Source organism: Chionomys nivalis, chromosome 10 (assembly GCF_950005125.1).
Source record: "Chionomys nivalis chromosome 10, mChiNiv1.1, whole genome shotgun sequence".
Taxonomy (NCBI): domain Eukaryota; kingdom Metazoa; phylum Chordata; class Mammalia; order Rodentia; family Cricetidae; genus Chionomys; species Chionomys nivalis.
In genome coordinates, this window is record NC_080095.1 from 64701895 (window position 1) to 64721666 (window position 19772).

The window sequence follows — 19772 nt, forward strand, 5'->3', positions numbered from 1 at the left end:
CTTGTCTGTATATATCATGGCCCAACATTTTAGTAGTTGACTTTGTACCCTACCTCTTTCTGTGGCTTTTGTCTTCATCTTCTGTCTTAGGTCTGTTTCTGTTGCTGTAATAAAATGCCATGACTAGAAGGAAGGGGGTTATCTGAACTTTTGATTTCAGGATTGGAGACCATCACAGTTATGACAGGGAACATGGAGGCAGGTAGGCAGGGTGCTGCAGCTGCAGCCAAGAGCTCACTTGAAATGGCATTTGGAAGCTCATCTACAGTAGCATATTTCCTCTAGCAAGGCCACAAGTCGTATTCCTCCAAATAGCCTCCAACTGGATATAGACAAAGTATGCAGATGCCCAAGACCTATGGGGTCATCTCATTCAAACCACCCTCCCTACCCATATTCTCTTCCTCTGTCCTCCTTCAGGTCCTAATGTAAGTCAGACATCTTGCTTTTCCAGGCCTCTAAAACTACTGCATTGTCTGAGTTTTCTTATCTTGCTCTTTCATATTCATACTCATGAATATGCTCAGCTGGTTTCCTATGTGAATAGGGAAGGAAAAGTGCTTTTCACATGCTTCTAGACTAGAGCATATTGATCCACAAAACTTACTTAAAATGCTGTAACATCTGAACAAGTAGACCTATTATCAGCTTTTAATTTTTTATTTTGCTTTTATTTGTTTATATTTTTTATAAAACACTGGAGATCAGTCTTAGGGTCTCACTGTTATTAGGCAAATTTTCTACAACTGAACTATACCTCTGCCCATATTTTTTTAGGTTTAGTTTTTAATTATGTGTATAAATGTCTCTTATAGGGTATATGCACCTAAGTACAGTGCCCATGGAAGCAAGAGGCAGATTGTGTCACTTTGGGCCAGACTTACAGGCAGTTGTTCAGCCTCCTGATTTGGGTGCTAGGAACCAAACCTGGGTCCTCTGAGAGAGCAGCAAGTACTCTTAACCAGTGACTCATTCCTCCAGCCCCCACAGCTTATATTTGGAGTTTGGCCTTTAAAGTTTCCTTGTCATATAAGGGTTTACTGTTTCCCTATTTAAATACCACTTTTCTCTGACGTACTTTTTATCATCAGTAAAACCCAGAATGAAATGACATTTAAGGATTCTGCAGACTATGTCTCTAAATTTGGAATGTCTTCATGAGATAAACATATCAGTTAGATAGATTTCATTGGCTTTTTAATTTGCATGCTTAGTGTATTTCAGGGAATTGATTTCTGATACTTTTGATCTTCAAAGGTGATCTACATTTAAAAGCTTTTGTTTAAATTGTGCATCCATTAGCAACAGTTTCAAAAGGGCTTCCTTATAAAATAAATTAAACTACTTCGTCAGTAAAGTTTCCTCTACTCTTTGCCATTATTCCTATAATAAGAAAGCTAGATGGTATGCATTAATATTTATTCAGATATTTGGTTGTGATGTTAGCAATGTGTTAAAGTCCTCATTTCTTTTCTAATATGTTTTATGATTCCTAATATATTTCTATTCATTTGTGATTTTTTTCCTTTTTTTTTTTTTTCAGTGAAAACTCAAATGCAACAAGGATTGATCTCGATAGCAGCCCGTACTGTTATTACCCATCTGGTGAATCACTTGGGCCATTATCCAATGAGTGGTGGTCCTGCCATGCTGACCAGTCAGGTCTGTGAAAACCATGACAATCATTACAGTGAGAGTACTGAACTTTCTCCTGAGCTGTTTGAAAGTCCGAACATTCAGTTCTTTGTGCTGAATAACACAACCTTGGTGTCTTGTATCCAGATAAGAGCAGAAGAGAGTATGCCTGGAGGAGGGCTAGCTGCTGGCCTTGTGTCAGCCAACTCAAATGTTAGAATCATAGTACGTGACCTCTCTGGAAAGTACTCATGGGATTCTGCCATACTGTATGGGCCACCCGTTGTGAGTGGTTTGTCTGAACCTACATCTTTCATACTTTCAATGTCTCACCAAGAGAAACCAGAAGAGCCTCCTACATCTAATGAATGCTTAGAAAACATGACAGTAAAAGATGATCTTTCTCTCCAGCTTAGAAGATTTAGAGAAACTGTACCAACTTGGTCTACAATAAGGGAGGAGGAAGATGCTCTTGATGAGCTCCTGCAGTATTTAGGCACTACAAGTCCTGAATGCTTGCAGAGAACTGGGGTCTCCCTCAATGTTCCTGCTCCACAACCTGTGTGCATTTCTGAAAAACAGGAGAACGATGTCATTAATGCTATCCTTAAGCAATACACGGAAGAAAAGGAGTTTGTGGAGAAGCACTTTAATGATTTAAACATGAAAGCCTCAGAACAAGATGAGCCAACACCTCAGAAGCCTCAGTCAGCATTTTATTACTGCAGATTGCTTCTTAGTATATTGGGAATGAATTCCTGGGACAAACGGTAAGGAGAGGAGAAGTTCCCCCCCCCCCCAAACATTAGTTCTTCTGATCAAGAATTTTAGTCTCAGGCAATAGCGGCACGCGCCTTTAATCCCAGCACTTGGGAGGCAGAAGCAGGTGGATGTCTGTGAGTTCAAGGCCAGCTTGGTCTACAGAGTAAATTTCAGGATGGCCAAAGCTACATAGTGAGAGTATGTCTTGAAAAAACCAAAAAGAGAAAAAAATTGTCTGTATTCTTTTTCTTATTGAATTCTATCTGCCATGCTAGAGAGGTGGCTCAACGGCTAAGAATGTATCCTGCTCTTTCAGAGGATCCAAATTCAGTTCCTAGCACCCCTGTAGGCACCCCATAGCCGTGACTCCCGCTCCAGTGAGTCCAGTGCCCTGTTCACACAAGCATACACAATGCACATAATTGAGAAAATTCAAAACACTGGGAGCTGAAGAGTTGATTCAGTGGTTCGGAGTGTTCTTGCAAAGACTCCACATTCTATGCCTAGCACCCACATAGTGGCTAACAATTGTCTGTAACTTTATTTCTGGAGGATCCAGCATCCTCTTCTAGCCTCTGCACCAGGCATGCATGTGGTATGTGTATATACATGCAAGCAAAACACTCGCACATTTGAAATAGCATGAATCTTTTTAAAAAATTGTTTATAAAGAAAACAAAACTGATATTTTCTATCCACCAATCAGTTTTTTTAGGCAATAGGCAAATTGGGTTTGTTTGTTTGTTTTTAAACTGTTGAGTCATATTAAAATTTATGGAAATAAAAAGATAATTTGATCCAATTCATTCTTAACATTTTCATAGTAACTACTAAAACTATATAGCTTAGAAATTATACTCATATAATTGAAAAAAAATCAAATTTATAAACCTTTATATAGCTTATCAGTTTTCAGAACAGTCAGTGTTTTTGTTTCAGATTTGAATTAAGGAAGTATTTCAAAATTCAGTAACATACCAAGAAAAGAATATTTTTTTTCTCCTATTTTGTTTTCTTATAAATGTTAAAAGATCTTAGTAAAAACTTAAAATTGAATAGAGTGCATGTTGGTCCACACCTATAATTTCAGCATTCTGAAGATGTAAGCAAGGCCAGCCTGGGCTTTAAGAAACCCTCTCTCCAAAATCAAAACAAAATAGCCATAGGATAGGCTAGAGTGTAGTGCAGTGATAGGGTGCAGTTACCTCCTGCGAGGCTTTGTGTTTAACCTCTGGTACGGAAAATACCAAAACCAGATATCTACAGTAATTAAGTTAGGAGTTAAATGAAAAGAATGTTGGACTTAAATCAAAACTAGGTTAGAGATACTTTGTTTTTGAACTTTGGCCTAGAGTATCTAAATTGAGAATAATTTTTACATCAATACTAGAAAGAAATAATGTACAAATACACTTAGGAATTACTTTATGTAAAGCATTGCTAATAAATATTTAAGTCTTTTGTTTGTTCTGATTTCTTGAGACAGGATCACATGTAATCCAGGCTAGTTTTGATCTGGCTTCATAGCTGAGGGTGACTTTAAGCTCTTGGTTTCTCTGTCCCCACCTTTCAAGTGCTCAGAGCATGGGCATGTGCTGACATGCCTGGCTGCATGTCAGTTTTGTTGTTGTTTTTATTAGGAATTGAACACAAGACTTTAGGCATGCTGTGTACAGTCTATATTTTGTTTTTAATTTCTGTGCTGTCAAAAGCTGTAGGAGAGTGGAAGGTGACATATTATTTACTTTATCATTAAATAATAGAAATATATCATTTCAGCTTATAGTAGGAGGGAGAAGCTTAGAAATGACAGAATGAATAGAATAAATCTGTGATACTTCAGGTACATGTGAGATATTAAGATGGATTTCCTCTCCCCTCTTACTTAGTATTTGTGTTTTGCTTGGTTTAAAACCTTCCATTTGTTAAACAGTATTCTGCAGTTTCTGAGGGTACATGCATGCAGTGGCAAATGTGTGGAAGTCAAAGAACAACTCGCAAGAGTCATTTCTGTTGTTCCACCATGTGAGTTCCAGGGGTTACACTCAGATTCAGACACTATTACCTGCTGAGCCACCTTACCGTCCCCTAAGCCATTTTATATAAAGAGCACAGTTTGCTTTTTGTTTGACTGACTACAGATAATTGTCCTTTAGTTATGATAGAAATACATTGTAGTTTTTTGTTTTGGAACACTCTATATCTTGTCTCCTAAGGAAAGTTAAAGATAGAAAGCTGTATTTTATGACAGTAAGTATTAATTTTATTTACATATTTAGTACACATAAATTAAAACTACATATTTATTCATATTTTAAAAGAACACCTAGTAGGACTGAGGGTATATAAAATATGTGTATACACATACACACATGTATATGTAATAACAAGACTCAGGGTGTGTGTATAGTATACATAGAGAGAGAAAGACAAATAGATATAGATATAATATTTGCCTGGTACATGTAAGCCTCTGATTTGATTCTTTGAACCACATACACTACACTATACACACACACACACAGCCAAAAAAATGTTTTAATACTTGTAATATAAAACAAGGGGGAAAAGCAAATTCTTAGAAGTACTTGTATCCTTTCCTCTGGATGTAAGTTTGGGATGCTCACAACATCTACAAGGAGAGTTTGAACTGGCCTTGATAATGGTACATCATCAAATGAATGAAAGCCTGGGAGGAATAATGATATATATTCTTTACATCTTTTTTAGGGTCTGTTCTCCTTTGTGTTAGAAGTATGGAAAGGCAAGAAAAGTGTAAAAAGTTGCATGAGTAGAATGGGAAGTGTTTCCAGACTGTCTTGTCCTTCCCTGCAAAGGTATAAAATGTTTATAAATCTCTCTATTTAGGAGGAGCTTCCATCTCCTGAAGAAAAATGAAAAGCTGCTTAGAGAACTTAGGAACTTGGATTCAAGGCAGTGGTGAGTTGTTTGGAAACTTTCATATTTTCAACTGGAAACACTCAGCTATTAGCAGTACAAACTGTAATGCTGTACTGTCGAGTTACAGCCTTTTTAATGGAAACTGTGTGGACCTTAGATAAATTAATTTTAAGAAAAATTTAGAACCTCATTAAGATGCTTGATATATTTGAATCACTTATATTCTTTGTATGCATTTCACAATCATCTTTTGAATTGGAGAAAACCAGTTGAATGTGTAAAATATCCTTAGATTTCTGTACAGTACTTAATCATAGCTCACTCCTTGTTCTGATGCTTGAGACGGATTGGAAAGCCAGTCTGAATAAAGCTGCCTGCTATGTATGACATCACTGTTGTACAGTAATTTAGAGTGAAATGAACTGATACGTACCTTTGCTACATGAGCATCTCTGCATCCTTCAGAGCCCTGTGCTGAGCCGTTTATTCACTTTCAGTTCCAGAAACATTACCCTTTTATTCATTCATTGCTCCAATTTGCCTCTCTTCTGCCTGGGTATGGTCCTCTTCAAAAAGGAATCTTTTTGTCTTGTATTTCTTTGTATTCACAAATGTGCTTGACGCATTCAGGAGAGGGAATTTCATTTAAGGAATTGCCTCCATGGGATTGGCCTGTGGGCATGTCTGTGGGGCATTTTCTGATGTAGGAGTGCCTAGCCCATTGTGGACAGTGCCATCCTTAGGCAAGTTGTTCTGGGTTGTATAACAGTGGTGGCTGGCCGTGAGCCTGGGAACAAGTCAGTAAGCATTGTCCTGCCATGGGCTCTGCTTCATTAACTGCCTTGTTTTTGCCTTGGCTTTCCTGGATGGTGGACTGTAACCTGTAAGATGAAATAAACTCTTTCCTCCCCAAGTTGCTTTTGGTCAGAGTTTTATCACGGCAATAGAAAAACAAACTAGAACAGCTTTTAAGCTATTATCCTTATTCCTTTCATGCTGCTTTCTACCAAATATATGGGGAAATGTCACCATTGACTCACTTCTATATTTCCTAACTGCTTTTGTTGAGGTGCTTTTGGCTTTCTTCAGCATGGCCTCTTTAAATTTTTTGCATTTATTTGTGTGTGTGTGTGTGTGTGTGTGTGTGAAGGATTATTTTGTATCTGTGGAAGCTGTTTAACTTTCAGTTTTGAGCTTCAGATCGATGGAATTTATTCATTTTTGCATAGTCATCTTTCTCAGTATTTTTCTTTCATTTCCTCAATCACTTGTTGTGCTTACAGAGTTCTGTGTTGAAATCATTCATTCTGTATTTTTTATAAATCTTTATTTGTTTAAGATAGTTATATTTTACATTTAGTTCTTTATTCTTTCTAGAATGTATTTTTTAAATTATGGTATATAAAAGTATCTATCATAAAAAGGTATCTTTCAAGCCTTATGACCTGAGTTCAATCCCTGTGACTCACATGGTGGGAGAAGAGAACCAACTTCTAGATACACATGATAATAATAGTAATGACAATAATAATAGTAACAGTTAAAAAAAATTTTTAGGAAAAAGAGTAGAGTTGGAGAGATGACTCAGTGGTTAAAAGCTGGTACTTCCCTCGCAGAGGACCTGAGCTCAGTGCCCAGCACCCATGTCAGGTGACTCACTACTTACTGCCTTGTAATTCTAGGTCTAGAAGACTTGACACCCTCCTTTCCCTTTCACAGGCACTAACATGAACATGTGCACACCCATTGCAGACACACACATACACATAAATAACAATAATAAAATAAATCTATAAAAATAAATACATAAATAAATAATTTTAAAAGATAATTAGAACTAAGTTAAATCTTGGAAATGATCTATTTCTATAATTTCTTAAATTAACTCTATAATCTTTCCTATTGATTTACTATAGCCTTTATCAAACATTTAAACTTTGTACTTCAAAGCTATGTGTATTTCTATTGATTTGTCTGATTTTGTACATATATTAATGTTTAGTTTATTACAGCTATATAATACATTTTCTGTACATAATTATTTAATATCTTTTTACTTATTTTGAGACCCAAACCTTACCTATGTGAGTTATTCCTGGGTATTTTGTTATTTTATTGTTAATTCTAAATAGGATCTCCAATGTTATATTTTTGACATTTTGGTTGTGAGCCTAGCATTTAATGGCTGAGTCATCTCTCCAGTCCCTGATATTATATTGGCTTTTTTTTCTTCATTTTTAATATTTATCTTGTATCCAACACTTTAGTGAGCTTTCATACTGCTTTTAAGCATCTTTTGGTTTTAGTCATCTTTCTTTTAGGTTTGTTTAGGTATACAGTCATTATCTGCAGTCTCTTTTATGATAGTCAGTTTTGATTATATCTATGTGCCGACTAAAACTTTGAAGTTAATAGTAAGTAAGGTTGAAAAAGTGGATGGACATCCTTGCCTGTCCTGATTGTAGTGAGAGTAACTCTTCTTTCCTTCTTCTTCAGGAAAAGCTATTGATTGTTTATTTAAAATAGACCATTTTGATCATGCTATGAAAGCAGCTTATCCTGTAGGATTTTTTTTAGTAAATATTAAAATAAAATAAAATAGTGGTGATATATGTTATCTTTTTTTTTTTTTTTGAGATTATAACGTAAGTGCAACATTTTTCCCTTCCCTTTCCTCTTCAAAATTCTTTTTTAGCCTCCATTCAGGTACTCCTGTAGTTTCAATTTCTTAACTCATTGGTGTCTATTATATTTCAGCATAAAAACTGTATATATTTGGAGAGTTGGCACAGCAATTCCAAGAGCACTTGTTGTGCTTGCAGAGGGCCCTGGTTTGATTTGCAATATCCACTAAATTTAATTCCAATTTAGACATGTTTTAAAATCTGAGCAGTGTTAGGTTTGAAAATAAAATTGGTAAGAAAAGTATTAAGTGTTTCCATGTGGCATCTTGCTCAACAGCTTCTCTTGTTATTGACATCTTGTTGTCTTAGTGTGCAGCTTTAAAATTGACAGACCAATATTGGAACACAGTTATTAACTAGTATGTTAATAGCAATGTGTTTACCGAATAAGCATCAGTACAATCCAATTTTAGAGCTGATTTTCATTTAATTTGTTGAGTAAATGGCAACCTGATTTGTATAGAAGCTGCAGCGTTTCTGATCCTAACCAGCCGTGTGTGCAGGCTCTGCTTTTCTGTCATGGCCTACTCATTACTGCCCACCTTTTAAATTCAGCTTCGTAGAATATCTTGTGATTTTTAATTTGCTATATAATATGAGGCATTTTAAGTAATTAAAATAGCCATTTGTGTATCTTTTGGATATACAATATTGAAAAGGATATTTTCAAATAATATTCAAATTTCAAATAATATTCAAAGATATTCAAATTTGTATAGGATTAAATGATGTCTTCCAAATTTTTCCTGTCTACCCAGAATCTCAGAGTGTAATTTGGAAATCGGGGCACAGTTAAAATTAAGATAAGGTCATACTGTATTAAATTTGCTCCCAAATCTCTCTGCTGTTCTTATAAGAAGGAGACATGTACATAGAATGTAAGTGGCCAGGCAGATTCCCAGATACAGTAGAACGTGAGGAATGCAGAGGATTGCTACAGCCACCAGCCAAGGGACGGCTTCTCACCCCTTGCCTTCAGAGATAGCATTGTCAAAACCACCTAGTTCATATTCTTTGTCACAGACATCCTAGGAAACGAAATTCTTCGCCTGTCATTTTTTAAAGATATTTTTATTTCATATGTATAGTGTGTCTGTATATATGTATATGGAACATGTGTGTGCCTGTTGCTTGCAGAAGCCAGAAGAGGATGTTAGATGCCCTGGAACTGGATTTATAGATGGTTGTAGCCTCCGTGTGGGTGCTGGGACTGAGCCTGAGTCATTGTAAAGAAGCCGATTCCTTTAACTGCTGAGCCATCTCTCCAGACCATCTTTGCCAGTCTTTTCTGTTCTTTATACATTTCTAGATTCAAATTCTCCATTAGTTATAACTTACAAATATTTTTTCTCATGATTTAGGTTGTCATTTCACTATTTTTGATATCATCTGTAGCACTGTAAATTCAGGGCTGATAATGGCTTTTTTATACTATGGTGGACATTAGTAAGGGTTCTTCTTTACTAATAAAATTAAGACCTGACCTAACTCATAGTCCTGGAATTCTTTCTGAGACGTGAATAGTTTCAGCTCTTATATTTGGGCCTATGATTCATTTTGATTTAACTTCTTTTTTAAGATATTTATTTATTTGTTATGTATACAATATTCTGTCTGTGTGTATGTCTGCAGGCCAGAAGAGGGCACCAGACCTCATTACAGATGGTTGTGAGCCACCATGTGGTTGCCGAGAAATGAACTCAGGACCTTTGGAAGAGCAGGCAATGCTTGGGTGGCAGAGACAGGCAGATGTCTGAGTTCAAGGCCAGCCTGGTCTAGCATGAGTTCTAAGAAGTCCTTATGCAGAGAAACCCTGCCAAAAAAAAAAAAAAAAAAAAAAAAAAAAAAAAAAAAAAAGATTCCTTCAACTGTCAACTCTATTCTTTCTCACTTTGTTTTGTCTATTGAGTCTATTATATTTTGCTCTGAATTTTAGAATTAGTTTGACTATTCTTGTAAGATGGAAAGCCCAGATTGCGACAGTGGCTGAACCGAATCTAGGCTTGTGGAGAGTACTATAACATTAACAGTAGTAAGTCTTTGAGCCAGTGAGTAGAAGAGTCCTTTTGTTCAGGCTCTTAGCTTCTCTCAGCAGTGTTGTCTGGCTTTCAAAGTATGTATTTTATACATATTAGATTTATACCTAAATGTTTTATTCTTTTTTATATACCAGTATGAAAGTATTTTTTCTCACTTTTGATTCTACATTGCAAATATATATAGGAATACACTGACGTTTGTGTATGGACTACATATCCTCCAAACTTACTGGATTCACTTCGTAGTTCTAATAGCTTTCTACTAGATTCTTGAGGATTTTTTTTAGTTTAATTTTACCTATCATTTGTGTGTGTGTGTGTGTGTGTACAACTTCCAATAGTTAGTAGTCAGTTCTCTCCTTCCACAGTGGACTGTGAGAACAGCACTTAGGCTGTCAGGCTTGGCAGCAAGCAGTTTAATCACTGAGCAATCCTGCTGGTTCCATGTCTTCTATATATAAAATCATATCTACAAGTGGAAATAATGTGACATCTTCCTTTTGAGAAGATTACTATATAGTTAAAAATTTGCAGATACTCAAATTTTTTCTTAAATTTAGTTTTAGCATATATATTTTTCTGGGAATTGTGTTTTTAATCTAATTTATCTATTGTCATACTGTCATACATATTTATTAATATTACCTTTATCTTTTTGTGTAAAGTATGGTTTTGGTAACATGACTCCTTTTTCTTATTTTAATTTTATATTGTGTAGGGTGAGGGTGAGGGCGAGATAGAGATGAGGGGACAAGATAAAAGGACAACTTTTTGTAGGTGCCAAGGACTAGACTCAGGCTGTCTGACTTGTGTTGTTAGTGCTTTTGCCCACTGAGCCATCTTGACTGCTCAGGATTCTTTTTTCCTTCAACTAGATAAAAATATTAAGAAAAGTTGGTTAGCTATCTTAAAGAACCAGCCTTGGTTTCACAGCTTTTTCTGTGTTGTCTGAGGTTAATATGTTAGTGTAGCATTGGTAGAATCATTTCCGCTCTCTTGTACAGTTTGCATGGTGTCTTCCCATTTTGTTCTCACTTTTATCTGCAGTTTGAATTTAGAGTTTATTAGTGGAGGCTGGAGAGAGGATTCAGCGGTTAACAACGCGTGTGTTGCTCCCGCAGAGTCTAGGTTTGGCTCATAGCACTCATATGGCTGCAGCTCTAGTTCCAGAATCCAGCTCTCTCTTCTGCCCTCCTCAGGCACTGCTTGCATATGGTGTATAAACATGCAGGCAAAAAATATCCACACAGTACTGGTACTGAACGAGCATGGGATCAAACTGGACCTTCTGAATGTGGCTCACAATTGAGGCAGACTGAGAAACCAATGATAATGGCACTGGGATTTGTCTCTACTGCATGTACTGGCTTTTAGGGATCCTATTCTATTTGGATGCATACCTTCCTAAGCCAGGATGGAGTGGTGAGGGCCTTGGACTGCCCACAGGGCAGGGTACCCTGCCCTCTCTTAAGACTGGAGGGGGAGGGGGAAAGATTTTCTGTTTCTTTATGCCTTTAGGACACATTAGGCTAGATTTTTTAAATAATAACTTTCACCAGTTAAATTGGGTTTTACTTGCAAAAAAAAGGCCATCCAGATCTATACTCTGCAATTCTGGCTCTCCCCCCACCCCACCACATCACTCCCCCAGTTACACTTGACTGCTTAGACTGGATTATGCTGACATTCTATTGAGCACATTGAAAGTTTCCCTGTGTAAAGACACAGGGAATGAAATGAAAGGAAAGGAAATGCCGCCACTGACAGACCCTTGCTGAAGCTTGTGTTGCTCACATAGAAACTTGTATTCATGGCTTAACTCTTCAAAATGTGTAGGAAAGTCTGGCTGCAGACTTCAGTTTTAAATATTTGCTTGTATCTCTTTATTGGTATCTGTGATCGATTTTTTTTTTATTCTTACATAATTTGGCAACAAAATTTACTTCTGGTCCAATTTTAAAGTCAGTAAGTATGTATGAGTTCTTCCCATTTTTTTTCTGGTACTAAGGTTTGCCAACATCCATCAGACATAGATGGTTTAGCTCGCCTGAGCGGCTAGATGTGTTAGAAGTTTGCCTTTGTGAACACTTTTAAATTCAGAGAAAACTAAAAGTTAAGTGTCCAAGAATTTGGCAGTTAACCCATGCATATATGTGTGTGTGTATCTGTGTATGTGTGTGTGTGTATGTATGTATGTATTATGTTCATATTCTGTTGTTGTATGCAGTTTTGGGGAATACACTACCTACTGATGGTTGCTTAATTCTAAAACTGTCACTTTAACGCTGAGATTCAGTCACGCTGCGCAGTGAACAACGCTTTAGATGATCATGCATCCATATATATCTATCCTTGTCCATACTCTGCCTTCATTTTCCAAATTCGTACCTTTACCTAATTCATTATTACTTTAAGTATTAGTTTTTCCAGTCAGAAGTAACCATGCCTTTCTTCTGGTCCAGTGGCAACTTAGTTACTTTTTTGATTCCTTTTTTTAAATTGCAATTAGTTATCTTCTTCTGTAGACTATAGCATCTAAGTCTTTTTCATATTCTCTGTATATGGAATTTAATAAGCAAACGAATGATGTAAACTTTTGTTTTTGTAGCCGAGAGACACACAAGATTGCAGTATTTTACGTTGCTGAAGGACAAGAAGATAAATACTCCATTCTCACCAATGTAGGAGGAAGTCAAGCATATGAAGATTTTGTAGCCGGTCTTGGATGGGAGGTATTGTTTTTAGGTTATACCAACCATCATTTTATATTTAGCCCTCAGTCAACCTTCAGATACCAGAATCCAAGGATGTTCCAGTCCCTCATACAAAACAGTGGAATACTTGCCTAAAACTAATGCATATCCCCCTGTATACTTTAAAGCATACCTAAGTTACTTATCCATAGTAGTCTAAATGCTGTATATTCCATTGCTCTGCTATACTGTTTAAGAAATAATTACAAGAGGGACTGGGAAGATGGATCAGTTGCTCGTGAGCTTACCTAGCGAGCATGAGGACCTGAGTTTGGATCCCCAGCACCCATATAAAAGGTAGGCACAGTGGAGGAGTCTGCAATGCAGCACTGGGGAAATGGAGACAAACAGATCCCGATTGCTCACTAGATAGCCAAATCCACAAACTCCAGGTTCAACAAATGACTATGGTTTTAATGGATGTATATTTAAAGCAGTATCATAGAAATAATAACCTTGGTAGCCATTTAAACTTACAATAAAAAAAATTTCTTATAGTTGACAGTTATTTCACAAAATTTTTATTGAGGGTATCTGATAAAGTTGTTGAAGACAATTGAACTAGGCAACAAACTTGTCGAGGGCTGGCACGCTGTCTTACTGACTTCTGCTTTTAATACCAGTACTTTCCACAGTGTCTAATATGTCAGCTTTTCTTATCCCACTCTATACTTATTATATGGGTTACGAGTCAGTTCACCTTATGTGGATTATGTAAGCTCTCTAAGCCAAAAAATTCAGTTAAGATGGTATATGTAAATATGCCTTAAAAACATAACAAATGGATTTTTTGTATTGAAGAACTATAGAGTCATTACTAAGAGTGAGGGGTACATGAGAAGAAGAGCAAATTGGGAGGGCTATATATACCTTATGATTTCAAATTTGCTACTAAGCAATACTAATCAAGATAGTATGGTATTAGCAAAAGGATAAATATACAGATCAGTGGAATAGAACATAGAGTACACATGTTTATAGTCAACAATTTTTTACCTAGACCATCCAGTGGAGAATGAATAATCTTTTCAACAAATGTTGCTGACATAACCAGATAGCCATATCCCCCCCCACACACACACACACATACACACACATAAAAGTCAGGGGACTCGGCAGTTAAGAGAATGATTCCCAGCACCCATGTTGGGAGTCTCACAAGTGCCTGTAGCTCAAGTTCCACAGTATCCAACAACCCTCTACTAGCTTCTACAGGGCCTGGCCATCATTGCACACACCTCCCCCACCACACGTGCACACAAATACTAACAACATCAGCACACACACATAATTAAAAATAAAGTAATTTTAAGTGAAGTCAAACAATACTATATATTTAAGAATTAACTCAAAATGGATCAAAGACCTAAAGTTATAAAACACTTAAAAGATAATAGGTGCAAGTATTTATGACCTTAGATTTGATAAAGATTTCTTAGATCTAAAACTAAAAACATGAGCAAGGAGGAAAAGAACATTCATCAAAATTATAGTTTTTGTGCTTCCAAGGACCCCATAAAGTAAAAAACTCCACAGATTGGGGGATGTAATTGCAAATTCTATATTTAAGAAGAGATTTGTACATAGAATATTTGAAGAACTCATACAAGTTAAAAAAAAAAAAAGTAGCATGTGATTCAGTTAAAAAAAAAAATGCCCAAAATCTTTACCAGGGGGACATGACAACATAGATGGAAGGAAATTTCACAAAATTTCCCCAGATAAATAACAACAGGCAGTCAGTGGCTGCTGAGGGAGGAAAACACAGGTTTTTGCTTTTGTTGTTTGTTTGTTTTCAGGTATAGGACCACAGTCCTAAGTGGTCATACCTACCTAAACATGTAAACATGGGCAACACTGATTGGACTCAAAATAACAAAAATAAAGAAAAAGTCATGAATTCAAGAAGAGATTATTGAGGGGACATAGAGGAGTTTTGAAGAAGAGGGGTGAAAATAATGCAAATGTACTCATGTATTAAATCCTCCAATTTAAAAAATGGCCACAGGACCATGATAGATATACTCCAAAGACAGGTAAATGTTTAGCAAATACATGAAAAGACTCTTGATATCATGAGCCATCAGGGAAGAAAAGGAGGAAACCACAATGAGTATCTCTTCACACCCAGCAGGATGGTTAGATTTAAAAAGTCAAGTAATATCTTTGGCTAGGATTTAGAGCAATCCAAAGTCTCATATTCTGCTAGAGGAGCCATAACATGCTGTAGCATAGTTGATTGGGTAGTTAAGCATAAAGTTAGTTACTGTAGCTGTGATGAAACACTGTGATCAAAGCAACTTGGATTTGCCTGGCTTACATTCCACATTGCTGTTCGTCACTGAAGGAAGTCAGGACAGGAGCTCAGACAGAGCAGAAACCTTGAGGCAGGAGTTGATGTAGAGGCCATGAAAAGGGCTGCTGCTTACGGGCTTGTTCCTCATGGCTTGCTCTGCTTGCTTTCATATAGAACCTAGAACCGCCAGCCCAAGGATGCCACCACCCACAATGGGCTGGGCCCTCCCTGATCAATCATTCATTAAGAAAATGCCCTACAACCAGATCTTACGAAAGCATTTTCTCATTTAAGGTTCCCTCCTTTCAGATAACTCCAGGTTGTGTCAGGTTGACATAAAACTAGCCGGGACACCTTGTAACAAACCTGCTGTATGCATACCCAGGAAAAGTAAAAGTTTAAACTTAAACAAAACTTAAAAATCTGTGTTCGTTGCTGCATAATAAATTCGCAAAACAACCCATTTCTTTGTTCATTAGTGAGTGAATGGGTAAATAGATGTAGTGTATTGTGACAAGCGAGTATTAGCCAGAAAAAGGAATGAATGCTGTGGTGCTTAATTTTGATTGTCAACCTGATGGGATATAGAATCACCATGGAAACAAATTCTGGACTTGAGGAGCCTTTTAATCTAGATTGATGGAGGAGGGAAACTCCACTCTAAATTTGGGTGATATCATTCCATGGGTTAGGGTCCCGACAGAATAAAAGGGGAAAGCAAGCCGAGAAGAGTGTTCATTGCACTCTGCTTCCTGATTGGGGAATGCAGTGCACCTCAGCTGAAGAGCCAGTAACCTAAAACATATAGACACCTATAAAAGCCAGACAAGCAGGAAAGGAGCCCCTGGAGGAACTGCACACATACGCCAAAGGTCAAATAGGAAACCTAGACTTCCATCTCCACAAGGCAGTAATGAGATACTATCAGATGGCATCAGAGAAGGCCAAGAAAGCCAATGATTGCGTCTCTTACCAGAACAATTTCTTACCTTCTGTGCATTAGAAAGGTCAAGGGAACCATCCAGTGCTACAGCCCTGATACTGACACATATTATATATTGTATCATGACCTAAAATGTTTCCAGATCTTCATACAGATCAATTGATAGGTTTTTGTAATTGAAGTGCAGTTAAATTTTGTGATTTTTTTTCAAATTTTTTTATTCTAGTCTATAATGGGTATTAGGAAGACAGTTTTATGAGTAAATATGAGACATCTAATTGATCGTTTTTGAAGTTGACATTGTTTTAACATTCTTCCAAATCATCTCAGATCTGATTTTTACTCTGATCTTAGTGACCCTGCAAAGCCTTTCTAGTTTACTCTTAAAACCTAGCTGCCTAATGTAAGTTTATAGTAAACAACAGCTGCTTTCTTTCTTAACTTCTACTAGTTAAAGCTCCTTAAATACTTTAAAAAAAATTACTGATGTGAACAAATCACCTCTAATAAGGTTGCCTCTTGGTATATGTGGGGATTGGTTCGAGGACCCCCTTCAGATACCAAAAATCCACAGTACTCACATCATTAATATAAAAATGACAGCATAATGCACATTTTCCTGAATGATATAAGAATTACTTATAATACCCAATAAAATGTAAACACTGTGTAAATATTTGTTACATCAGGCCATGTGTGGTAGCACATGCCTTTGAGCCCATCGTTTGGGAGGTAGAGACAGGAAATTAGGAGTTCAAGGCCTGGGCTATGTGAGACCCTGTGTCAAACTAGTTGCCATACTATATTATTTAGGAAATATTAATAACAGGAGATAAAAGTTTGTACCTGTTTGGTACAAGCTCTTCTTTTCTCTTAATACCTTCAATCCATAGTTGGCATAGTCTTGTAGATGTGGACCCCACAGACAGAGAGCTACCTGTAATGCTAATTTAATATTGGCCAGTAACATATAAAAGACCTTCTTCCTTTTCTCCCTTTTACTGAAAATGGATTTTTTTCTCACATACTGATTATGTATCTCACATACTATATCCCTCCCTCTATTCCTAGTTCCTCCCACCTCCCCTCCTATCCAGATCCACTCCTTTTCTGTCTCATTAAAAAAACAGGTTTCTAGAGGATAATAATAAAATGTAATAGAAGATAAAACAAAAACTAACACATCAGAATAAGACAAAACAAACCAGAAGGTAAATAACCTAAAAGAAGGCACAAGAAACAGCGACCCACTCATTCACACATTCAAGAATCCCATAAAACAAAAAAAAACCCCACTAAACTGGAAGCTGTTATATAATATGCAAAGAACCTGTTGGGTAAAACAGTAACAAGATAAAAATATTTTAAAATGTTAAAAAGGAAAAGTTCTGACACATAACATTATGAGACAAGGAATTTCCAAAGATACCATTGAGTTTGTTTTCTCTTGTCCATTTACTGCTGGCCATGCAACATACCCTTAACAATAGTTGGTTTCCCCAGTGAGACTTTCTTGGAGAAAATTAACTTTTCATTTGCAAGTGTTTATTAGTTGGAGATGGATTCTGAGTTAGGAATGGGGCCACATACCCATTTCTCCTTTCAGCTCGAGTACTCCACATGCAGGCCTTGTGCGTGCTGCCTCAGCCTCTGTGAGTTCACACGTGGGTCAGTCTTGCTGATTTAAAGGCCTTGTTTTCCTGGTGTCCTCCATCTCCTCTGGCTCTTACACTTTCTTCGCCCTCTTCTGTGGGATTCCCTGAGCCCCAAGGGAAGGGATTTGATGGATAGTATCTGGTTAGTGCTGAGTGCCCCCAGGTCTCTCATTTTCTACATACTGCCCAGCTGTGGGTCTCTATTTGTTCCCATATGCTGCAGGAAGAAGCTTCTCTAATGATGGCTGAGCAAGACACTATCTATGAGTTTAGCAGAATGAAAAGACTTTATTCCTAACATCTTTGTAGATTGTTTATTTTTTTCTTTTTCAACAGTGTTTCTGCGATTTTGTTGTTGATGATGCTTATGTAATTCTTCATTGTTCCTAGGTAAATCTTACCAATCACTGTGGTTTCATGGGAGGACTACAAAAGAACAAAAGCACTGGACTGACCACGCCATACTTTGCTACCTCTACAGTAGAAGTGATATTTCATGTATCAACAAGAATGCCTTCTGATTCTGATGATTCTCTTACCAAAAAAGTAAGTGCTAAGTTAAAGTACTTTGAAGTTAAATCTTATTAGTTAAGAAAACACATAAAATACTAACATGCAGTTGATAGAGCCCTGCTGAAGGATGAAGAGCTTGTTTCTTTAACCAATGCCTTTTAATCACTTTTGTCTGTTGTTTGTGTTAGTGTGCACATGTACACAAGTATAGAAAAGGCCAGAAGAGGCTCTCAGATCTCCCTGGAACTGGAGTTGAGGACACTTGTGAGCCACCCAGTGTGGCTGCTGAGAACTGAACTCGGGTCCTCTGGAAGAGCAGAAAGTGCTCTTAGCCACAATCTCTTTAGCTTACTTTACTGTTTTTAGTAATATTTATTTTGTATATTTGAAGTTTACAGCATTTTGGTTAGAAAATATATATAAGTGATAAATTCTTTCTGTGATGAGGCAAATGAACTTATCCATCATCCATTAAGTAGCTACTTTTCTGTGGTAATAGCAGCTAAAATGTCTTTGAAGACAAAAATGTCATTATTGAACCAATCCTCTTGTTCACTGGATTCCTAGATGTGTTAACCTATACACCTGCTACTTTGTATCCTTAGGTCTTTATCTCCCTATTTCCCTCCCTAAGTGAATTGCTGTTTTTGGTTTGGTTTTGATTTTTTTTTATTCATTTGGTATGTGTCCTTTGCTTTTCTATTTGTTTGTTTGTTTGTTTGTAGACATAGTTTTGTTGTGTAGTTCAAACTGTCCCTGAACTCATGATCCTTTTGCCCAGTATCTTGAGTGGTGGGATTATAAGTATATACCAAAACAAATCTGGCTTATTATTATATGTTTTTTTTTAATTCTGTACATAAACAAGGTCAAATTTTTCTTTGTTTGACTTGTTTGTCTTAGCATAATCTCAGGTTTTTCTATGTTGTAATAAATGACAGAATCTTTTTTTTTAAAGCTAATCAACAGTTCAACACATACACATCACATTTTATGTATTCATTACTCATGAATGGATACTGTCCTGCTTTCATTTCTGTTGTTGTGATAAAAATTAGGGAAGAAAGGGTCTATTTTAGTTCATGATTCCAAGTTACAGTCCATCATTGTGAGGAAGTCAAGGCAGGAACTTCAAATAGCCAGTCACATCATCCACAGTCAAGAGCAGAGAGCAATGATGCACACATGTGCACCCACTTGCTTGCTTCTACTTAGCTTAATTTTTCCAGTCTTAATAGTTCAGGAACCCCCGTCTAGGGACTGGTGCATCCCACAGTGGGCTGGTCCTTCCCTCATGAGTTTTCTTAAGACAGTTCCCCACAGGCATGCCCACAGGTCAACCCAGTCCTTCATTGAGACTCTCTTCTGAGGTGATTCTAGGTTGTGTCAGATTGATCGATAAAGCTAGCTATTACAGATCTACAGGATGTCCCATTTCCTAGTTTTTATGAATATTCTGCAAGAAACCTGGACGTGTGGATAACTTTATGAGATCATAGCCTAGTTCACTTTTCAACTTAATACAGGCCACAATCACCTGAGAAGAAAGCTTCTGTTGAGGAATTGCCTAGATCAGATTAGCCTATGAAAC

The 19772-nt window shown here is 36.9% G+C and overlaps 1 protein-coding gene across 5 annotated transcripts in view; it reads left to right on the top strand.

The window, feature by feature from the left end:
- Positions 1–19772, top strand: part of Ralgapa1 (Ral GTPase activating protein catalytic subunit alpha 1) — a 220028-nt gene that overhangs the window by 151829 nt on the left and 48427 nt on the right. For all 5 annotated transcript variants that reach the window (XM_057782719.1, XM_057782722.1, XM_057782720.1 and 2 more), the window contains 4 exons: positions 1544–2405; positions 5266–5337; positions 12630–12753; positions 18059–18214. In XM_057782719.1, coding sequence (XP_057638702.1) covers positions 1544–2405; positions 5266–5337; positions 12630–12753; positions 18059–18214 — 1214 coding nt within the window. The remainder of the gene's footprint in view (positions 1–1543; positions 2406–5265; positions 5338–12629; positions 12754–18058; positions 18215–19772) is intronic.